The sequence below is a fragment of the Zootoca vivipara genome, chromosome 3 (assembly GCF_963506605.1).
Source record: "Zootoca vivipara chromosome 3, rZooViv1.1, whole genome shotgun sequence".
Classification (NCBI taxonomy): Eukaryota; Metazoa; Chordata; class Lepidosauria; order Squamata; family Lacertidae; genus Zootoca; species Zootoca vivipara.
Genome location: NC_083278.1, coordinates 9,141,230 through 9,150,881, shown reverse-complemented (window position 1 = coordinate 9,150,881; position 9,652 = coordinate 9,141,230). Strand labels below are relative to the sequence as shown.

Sequence of the window (9,652 nt, the reverse complement as noted above, 5' to 3'; positions counted from 1 at the left end):
ACAGTAGTTAAAAGGAACTGCAGCCTAATTCAAACTTGGTAGAAAGCACACAATTCTTACCATCTGCAATATGGGTTGTTCATACAAATGCCCCTCCAGCAAATGCGTAACACTCCAAATTCAGAAAGTGGTCAGTGTGTGTGATCAGGATTCTACTAAAGAAACTCTTGCTGTGTTTAAGTGTAGACACATACTTGTGCCCGCCCGCCCCCCACAATCGCCGCATATGCAAGTGCTATCTCTCGAGCCCACAGCAGTCTATGAAGGGCCAGTGCCAATGCTTCCATGCTCCACCACTGTTAGTGGGGTAGGAGAGCTAAAGGAATTGTCACCTCTGACAAGCTATGCTCCCCTTTGGTTTCGGACAGCACATGGGTAGACGAGCCTAAAAAGCCTGGGACACACATTGGGTCTCATTTACCAGAAGTAATGTATTTAGCATTAATTCTGGAAGTGCATTCTTGATTTCTGACCAAACTAAGCCTCATCTAAGAGGTTCCTTTGTTTTTGGTAATTGAGCCACCATAGATGCTAGAGGGCTGTGAGAATGTGTGTCCCGAGCTTTTTAGACTCGTACACATGTACTATCTGAAACCAAAGGAGTGCATTGTTTGCCCCATGTGAAATCATAGAATCATAGAGTTGGAAGAGACCACAAGGGCCATCCAGTCCAACCCCCTGCCAAGCAGGAAACACCATCAAAGCATTCTTGACATATGACTGTCAAGCCTCTGCTTAAAGACCTCCAAAGAAGGAGACTCCACCACACTCCTTGGTAGCAAATTCCACTGCCGAACAGCTCTTACTGTCAGGAAGTTCTTCCTAATGTTTAGGTGGAATCTTCTTTCTTGTAGTTTGAATCCATTGCTCCGTGTCCGCTTCTCTGGAGCAGCAGAAAACAACCTTTCTCCCTCCTCTATATGACACCCTTTTATATATTTGAAATAATATTGGCATTATTTTCAGCTCTCCTACCCTGCTATGTAGGGTTGCTACACTTTACTCTTCATCTCATCTCAGTCCTGAGATCTGAAGTCCTCTGTCTGCTCTTTAGAGTGATCTTTAAAGAGCATGCAAGAGGGGTTTTTACCTCTCAGCCTCAGTGCTGGGTGCTACAGCACACAAAAAATAGGAAATAAAATGGGGCTGGCAGACCAGTTCTTGCAGCTTGCCAGGCCTGATCCAGCCCACCTCCTGTCATTTTATACCCCAGCTATTAATACTGCCCCAGCTCCTAAATCCTGATGTACTGCAGTTCCACCACTTCAGCATATCATACGCAGTCTAGAATAGGGCCAACACTGATGTATATGATATAAAGTGCTGGTTTCTGTTCTACAACTGTGTGATCTCTTGGTTCTGTGCAGTGCCAGCATCTGAATTAGATTGGTCTGGACCCAGCTTTGCTTCCTAGGATTCTGTACACTCAAGGCATGAAATGCAAACTGCAAGGAAATGAAACTGCTGTACCTGGGATGGTATTGTCCAGTATGAATGCAATGCCACCTCCAACAAACATTTCTGTGGTTAAGAGCACTGTTAATATTTGGTCCACTTCAGCAATACCTAGAAACAAGATTGAAAACATGCCTATCGTATCACAAATTCAAAACTGCTTTTGGAGCTTAAACTGAAGCTGCAGATGGGATAAATGTTAAATTTAGTAAATTAAAAACATTTAGTTTACAATTGAAACGTCGGTATATATGCTTTTGTATGTCATTTACTCCTCCCCCAACCCAGCCTTTCCATAGAGTTCAGAACCCTATTTTCTTACACTCATTTTCCTACAAAGGGAGGTGGCACATCAAACCAGTTGAAGGAAGAGGCCTTTTCTACCATCCTTTGCCCTCACCGTCAACACATACCCAGACCCCAAGTTCTTTGCCCTCATTAGCCAAAGATAAAGGTCCCAGAAAGCACGTTTTTGGTTCGGTAAAGGTAAAGGTACCCCTGACCGTTAGGTCCAGTCGCAGTTACAACTCGGGGGTTGCGGCACTCATCTAGCTCTATAGGCCGAGGGAGCCAGCGTTTGTCCTCCGACAGCTTCCGGGTCATGTGGCCAGCATGACTAAGCCGCTTCTGGCAAACCAGAGCAGCGCACGAAAACGCCGTTTACCTTCCCGCCAGAGTGGTACCTATTTATCTACTTGCACTTTGACTTGCTTTCGAACTGCTAGGTGGGCAGGAGCTGGGACCGAACAACGGGATCTCGCCCCGTTGCGGGGATTCGAACCGCCGACCTTCTGATCAGCAAGCCCTAGGCTCAGTGGCTTAGACCACAGCGCCACCCACATCCCTTTTGGTTCGGTAGGTTTAGGCAAACTAAAGAAGTGGAGTCTTTCTGTCTCTCCTTCCCACCCAATCCACCCATCGCTCCATTCACACATGCAGTGTACTGCATGGGTATCTCATTTCTCGGTTTCCTTTCTCTCTGACCTGCCCTTTGCCCCCAAACATCCTTGATGACTGAGAAATCATGGCCTGGGGACTAGCTTTTGACACCTCATTCCTTTCTTTTTAGCCATCAGGCTAGACAGAAAAAGTAAAGCTGTTTCCATCAGTACATAATATGTCGCTACGTCATTCTTCTAGGTCAGGCTTCCTCAAACTCGGCCCTACAACTCCCATGATCCCTAGCTAGCAGAACCAGTGATCAGGGATGATGGGAATTGTAGTCTCAAAACATCTGGAGGGCCGAGTATGAGGAAGCCTGTTCTAGGTCTTTAGCGCTGAATTCCTTTTCAAAAGCCATTCCTATTATGCCCATCAAATAAAGAACATGTGTCAGAAGCTGCCTGAGCCAGACCACTGGTATACCAAGCTCAGCACTGTCCACACTGACTAGCAGCCGCTCTCCAAGGTTTTGGAAGTGAAGCCTTTCCCAGCCTACTTGGAGATGCTGGGAATTGAAGCTTCTGCACTTGGAACTGTGGTCCTTGGCCCTGGCTAGCAGACACTGTGTGTGTGTGTCTGTCATCGGGACAAAGGCTGAACGACCCCCAAGTACCATGCACATCACAGAGTCCTAGAACTGCCACAAACAATTGTAATCACAATGCGGAGCCACAAGATGCCTGAAAGATCTATGTGTGTCTTTAGTTAGAAGCCAGGCTGCCCCATACAGAAGCTGACCAGACTGGCAGGAGACACTTAGATTGACAAGCAAGCTTCACTGCTGTTCCTGCTCCAGCTCAGGAGGAGGGATCAAAGGGGTGGGAGCTGAGGTCTGCTGCCTCTCCCTCCCTCCCTCCCTCCCTCCCTCCCTCCCTCCCTCCCTCCCTCCCTCCCTCCCTCCCTCCCTCCCTCCCTCCCTCCCTCCCTCCCTCCCTCTCTCTCTCTCTCTCTCTCTCTCTCTCTCTCTCTCTCTCTCTTTATTGTAGGACCAGCCCAGAAATCATCCCGACTTTTCAATACCTGTGTTGATAGCATTCGGGCGCGAATCTAAGTAGTTTGGGACGGTGAGGCCAAAAAACATTGCGAAGCCCAGGACGAAGAGGTTGCGGGAGGAGTTCATGTCGACAAACTGCAGGTTGGAGAGCCCCACTGCTGTGATCATGCCTGCAAATGGGAAAGGGGAAAAGCACGGCTTTATGATACATGCGCGGTGGACTTATTAAAGATGAGGCAGCAGAAAAGGCCAACCCAAGGGACCGACTTTCGTAGTCAGTGCTGCTTCAGAACAATTCTTGTCTGTAAACTCTTTGTTTTGTTTTTTTCTGGGATCACACACATTGCAGCAATCCCAAGTGAATCTTCTAACTAAAGGGTAGAGAAACTGTCAGGGGGTAAATTACCGTAATCAATCCTTAACTAAAAGTAGAAATTGTAGAAAGATTTTGACAGGTTTTTCTGAGCACTCAGGGTCAAAAGCAGGGGTCAGCAAACATTTGCAGCTGGGGGCCGGTCCACTGTCCCTCAGACCTTGTGGGGGGCCGGACTATATTTTGAAAAAATATATGAATGAATTCCTATGCCCCACAAATAACCCAGAGATGCATTGTAAATAAAAGGACACATTCTACTCATGTAAAAACATGCTGATTCCCGAACTGTCCACGGGCCGGATTTAGAAGGCGATTGGGCCGCATCCGGCCCCCGGGCCTTAGTTTGGGGACCCTGGTCAAAAGAAAGTAATTTAATGCAACTGTTGCTGAGACATTTCAAAGTTGTTGCGCTTTCGTGTTTTTTTATTACAAAAAAGCCAAAAAACCCTGCAAAAATCTGGACATATGGCAGCCCTAATGGCAGGTGGGTGCCCAGTCCCCCAAAATCTTGGCTCTGCCCATGGTATCCAGGGTTTTGGATCCCTGCTGAAAACAAATATCCCTGTAGCCCCAAACACAACGTCACTAGTTCGGGATTGGAGGAGCCGCAGGCCATGATATGTGGGTTATACATAATGAAATTTCAATCATTACAAGAGTCTTTATATTTTCAGGGCTCAAGGGAGTCTTTAGGGCCCTTCCCCCTGGCTAAATTATGCAAACTAAGGCTGCATACACACTATACCTTTAAAGTACAGCCCCCTCCCCACCCACCCCAAAGGATTCTGGGCACTGTAGTTTGTTAAAGGTTGCTGAGAATTGTCACTCACAAACTACAGCACTCAGAATTCTTTGAGGGGAGGAATGTGCTTTGTGCTTTAACAGTTTAGTATGTATTTAGCTTTAACTGTGTGTGCAGATTTCCTTAGTTCTCACACTTGATGCAGGTCACCCTACAATTCAACCTTTCAACTTTGGATATTTTTATGTATCACAGAACATTCATATCACTTATTCTAGTCCTCTCTAAGGGTGCTTCCAGAGTCTGCCGCTAGTTCTGAGTTGGATTCAATCTCATACTAGTAAATCAAATGTACACATTTAGATTTGATTGGGAGGGGGAAGTCTTGCACAACAAACCCAGATTTTTTGCTGTAAGGGAAGTGACAGGAAAATGCACTGCAAAATGTAGCAAAACACTGTTTTGATGCAACAGTCACCTAACCTCCCTGCAACATATCAAAATGAAATGTTCGTTAAATAGCCAATGTTGTCTAATCTATCTGCAAGCATATCAGGTTGAATGCTCAATAAATAGGTTGTCTGGAAACACCCTAAAATATATTAAATCCCCTTTTAATCCTAGAAAGCATCAGCAAATCATCCAGTTAACTGAGAAATCCCTGCAATATTTTAACTTTAAGGCGCTAAGCTGTGCCTAGCATTTTGCAGAAAATAAACAGACTGGGGAAGAGTAATGTGGGAATGAGATTCCCCCAAATAAGTGTTTTATGGTCATCCTTAAATTTTTAGTAACAGACAGTTTTACTTTCCTTATGGAGACTGTTGCTGTGCCTCCAGGTAGCTGGTAAAATAAAATACAGCTATGCCATATTTGGAAACATTTTTGTGTGTGTGTTCTGAGAGAGAATATTAAAGTGGGAGAAATAATATTGACAAATCTCCTTTAATATATAGATGCCTTCCTAATAGTTTTGCTTTTGTATTTTTAGCCTTGGGAAGTCTCTGAGGTGTTTTTAAACTGCTACAGCATTGCTTTTTGTCAAAACTTTGCAAAACTCACTTCCCTCTTCACTTTAATTTAATAGTCCTCATGCGGCCATCTCTAAATCTTTCATTCAGATGTGTATTCTGGAAAAAGAGGAGGAAAAATAGGGCACCCTCAGACCTAATACGTATCTGAAATGCTGGCAGGGAATCAAACCGTTGCAAGCTTTTACTTTGTTCAGGTTCAGCTGTGGTTTAAATTGTGCTTTTGGCTCTGCTTCAGTGAAACCAAGGCTCCTTAACTGACTTGGCATACGTGAACCAGACATTCCTCCCCTTATCTACAGGCAGGTGCCGTTGCAGGGGGTTGCACTAGTTGACCCCCAAGACCCCTTCCCTCTCTACAATTAATGATTCTATGATAAGGGTTGGAGGGAGCTGTAGCTGAAAACATTTGGACAGGACCAGGTTGGGGAAGACTATTGTCATTAAGATCCTGGTCTAGGCTGAAAACACGTAACTATTTCCACATGACTTCTTCATCATCTTCTTCTTCCTCGGCAATCACTTGTAGCCGAGTGAGATTCTCTTCCTTGAATATGGCCTTAACAGTGAGTCCATAAGTGATTGTGGAGGCCAATTCTGGATCCACACGTCCTTCTACAGTGGGGACACAGGTTTCTAGGCAGGAGTTGATCACGGCGAGGCTTTGCCAAGCATGCCTTCCTCTTAGCATGTTTCTCTCTTTCATCCTGAGTTTGAGCATCTTCATAGAATCATAGAATCATAGAGTTGGAAGAGACCACAAGGGCCATCCAGTCCAACCCCCTGCCAAGCAGGAAACACCATCAAAGCATTCTTGACATATGACTGTCAAGCCTCTGCTTAAAGAAAGGAGACTCCACCACACTCCTAGGTAGCAAATTCCACTGCCAAACAGCTCTTACTGTCAGGAAGTTCTTCCTAATGTTTAGGTGGATTCTTCTTTCTTGAAGTTTGAATCCATTGCTCCATGTCCGCTTCTCTGGAGCAGCAGAAAACAACCTTTCTCCCTCCTCCATATGACATCCTTTCATATATTTGAACATGGCTATCATATCACCCCTTAACCTTCTCTTCTCCAGGCTAAACATACCCAGCTCCCTAAGCCATTCCTCATAAGGCATCGTTTCCAGGCCTTTGACCATTTTGGTTGCCCTCTTCTGGACACGTTCCAGCTTGTCAGTATCCTTCTTGAACTGTGGTGCCCAGAACTGGACACAGTACTCCAGGTGAGGTCTGACCAGAGCAGAATACAGTGGTACTATTACTTCCCTAGATCTAGATGCTATACTCCTATTGATGCAGCCCAGAATTGCATTGGCTTTTTTAGCTGCTACATCACACTGCTGACTCATGTCAAGTCTGTGGTCTACCAAGACTCCTAGATCAGGCATGTCAAACCTGCGGCCCTCCAGATGTTTTGGACTACAATTCCCATCTTCCCCAACCACTGGTCCTGCTAGCTAGGGATCATGGGCGTTGTAGGCCAAAACATCTGGAGGGCCGCAGGTTTGACATGCCTGTCCTAGATCCTTTTTACATGTACTGCTCTCAAGCCAGGTGTCACCCATCCTGTATTTGTGCCTTTCATTTTTTTTGCCCAAGTGTAGTACCTTACATTTCTCCTTGTTAAAATTCATCTTGTTTGCTTTGGCCCAGTTGTCAGAGTCTATGACACCTTTGGTAAAGGCTGTTTTCCAACTGGAGCACTCGCAGGCCAGTGTTTCCCAGTTATCAAGTGCTTATACTACTTTTTTTTTTTTTTTAGATTTGCCTTGAGAGTGTCTTTAAACCTCATTTGTTGTCCGCCGGTATTTCACTTTCCATTCTTAAATTGGGAATAAAGCAGTTGCTTTGGAAGATGATAATCAGGCATCTGAACTATATGACCAGTCCAATGAACTTGAAGTTGAAGAATCACTACCACACTACTACAAGTGAGTGACTATATTATATAGGTTTTCTTGCACATTGATATATATGTGTGTGTGTGTGTGTGTGTATATATATATATATATATATATATATATATATGAAATAATAATATCCTGCTCACTGTATTTTGCACAGCAGAATAGAGGTAGCTTACCAAACAACGTGCAGAACATCCCTCCAAGGATTGGGTCAGGGAGGGAGGCAAACAAAGCTGTAAATTTGCCAATGGTCCCTAAAATGAGCATGATTCCAGCACCGTACTGTACCACTCTCCTGCTGCCTACCTGCATAGGAAGAGCAAACACACGAGTAACAGCCAGTTAATCACATGTTCATCCTTCACAATATTGTTACTCATCTCCATGTCTGCTTCCCATATTGCTGCAGGAAGAGGGGGGTTTTGTTGCATCTATTTATTGGTGTTGTACTGTTAGCTAGACTATTAACGTCTCCGGGATGGGAGAATTTGCATTTCTTTTGTACAGTAAAAAGGTAAAGGTAAAGGGAAGGACCAGGTGGAACAGAGCCTAGGGCTTGCTGATCAGAAGGTCGGTGGTTCAAACCCCCACGATGGGGTGAGCTCCCGTTGCTCGGTCCCAGCTCCTGCCAACCTAGCAGTTCAAAAGCACGTCAAAGTGCAAGTAGATAAATAGCTACCGCTCTGGCGGGAAGGTAAACACCGTTTACCCTTCCGGCGGGAAGGTAAATGGCACTTCCGTGCGCTGCTCTGGTTCGCCAGAAGCAGCTTAGTCATGCTGGCCACATGACCTGGAAGCCAGGTTGTTTTATTGGCTGAGGGAGCCAGCGTACAGCTTCCGGGTCATGTGGCCAGCATGACTAAGCCGCTTCTGGCGAACCAGAGCAGCGCACGGAAGTGCCATTTACCTTCCCGCCGGAGCAGTACCTTTGACGTGCTTTCAAACTGCTAGGTTGGCAAGAGCTGGGCCCGAGCAATGGGAGCTCATCCCGTCGCGGGGTTTTTAGTACCTGTATATACTGTATATACTGTGTATAGTACCTGACGACTATAGACTTTGCCCTTACTGTCATAAGAGATCATTAGTCCCAAGTTTTCATGAGCAAAGTGAGATTTTAAGCTACAATCCTGTGCACACTAACCTGGAAGTCACTCCCCTTGAATTCAGCCATCCAAGCTATGCCCCTTTAAATTCTGCATGTGGAGCTGTCTTATAACAGGTCATATGCAGGATACTTGACATGGTGCCCTCCAGATATTGCTTCAGCTCCCATCTTCCCTGACTATCGACCATGTTGGCTGCGGATGATGGGAGCTGGAGCCCAACAGCATCTAGAGGGCACCACCAAGGCTACCTCTCCGCCAGACTTCTAGCCCAGCGCTCTCTGCTCCAGCAAACAGCAGCCCTCCCAGGTCTCAGGAAGAAAACGGAACTCTCGCCTCTCCTTTCATCTTCTACACCTGACACTGGAGACTCCAGGGATTGTACAGGTGGGGCATTCTGTGTGACAAGGAATATGGATGGGCGGATCTTTCAATGGACAATCTCGGCACCAGAGCTACACCTGTAGAACCACTGGTGCAAAAACCGGTCTCTGTAGGAGAGCCCATTCATTCACATATGAAAGTTCTGATGCATGCTTCCTGATGTTCTGTCCTTAGCACAGGGGTAGCTTGGTCACGGGACCCAGGTGGCGCTGTGGGTTAAACCACTGAGCCTAGGACTTGCTGATCAGAAGGTCGGCGGTTTGAATCCCTGTGACGGGGTGAGCTCCCCTTGCTTGGTCCCAGCTCCTGCCAACCTAGCAGTTCGAAAGCACGTCAAAATGCAAGTAGATAAATAGGAACCACTACAGCAGGAAGGTAAACGGCGTTTCCGTGTGCTGCTCTGGTTCACCAGAAGCGGCTTTGTCATGCTGGCCACATGACCTGGAAGCTATACGCCGGCTCCCTCGGCCAATAATGCGAGATGAGCGCGCAACCCCAGAGTCGGTCACGACTGGACCTAATGATCAGGGGTCCCTTTACCTTTACCTAGCTTGGTCAGAGATGAAGGGAGCTGCAGTTAAGTGGCCTCTGAAAAGCCACAGCTTCTTTGCCCCCTGACTTAGCATCTACAGTTTAAAAAGAGGTTAAGGACCTCTGCCAAAACCTAGTCTGACCTAGTCAATGGGAGCTTCCTCTTCTCCCTAACCCTGCACCC

General features: G+C 46.2%; 1 protein-coding gene across 3 annotated transcripts in view; it reads right to left on the bottom strand.

Annotated features, from left to right (window-relative positions):
- SLC23A1 (solute carrier family 23 member 1) overlaps positions 1-9,652 on the bottom strand; it is a 33,734-nt gene that overhangs the window by 2,719 nt on the left and 21,363 nt on the right. For all 3 annotated transcript variants that reach the window (XM_035110182.2, XM_035110183.2, XM_035110184.2), the window contains exons 12-14: positions 7,627-7,756; positions 3,418-3,561; positions 1,471-1,566 (exon numbers count right to left, since the gene is read on the bottom strand). In XM_035110182.2, coding sequence (XP_034966073.2) covers positions 1,471-1,566; positions 3,418-3,561; positions 7,627-7,756 — 370 coding nt within the window. The remainder of the gene's footprint in view (positions 1-1,470; positions 1,567-3,417; positions 3,562-7,626; positions 7,757-9,652) is intronic.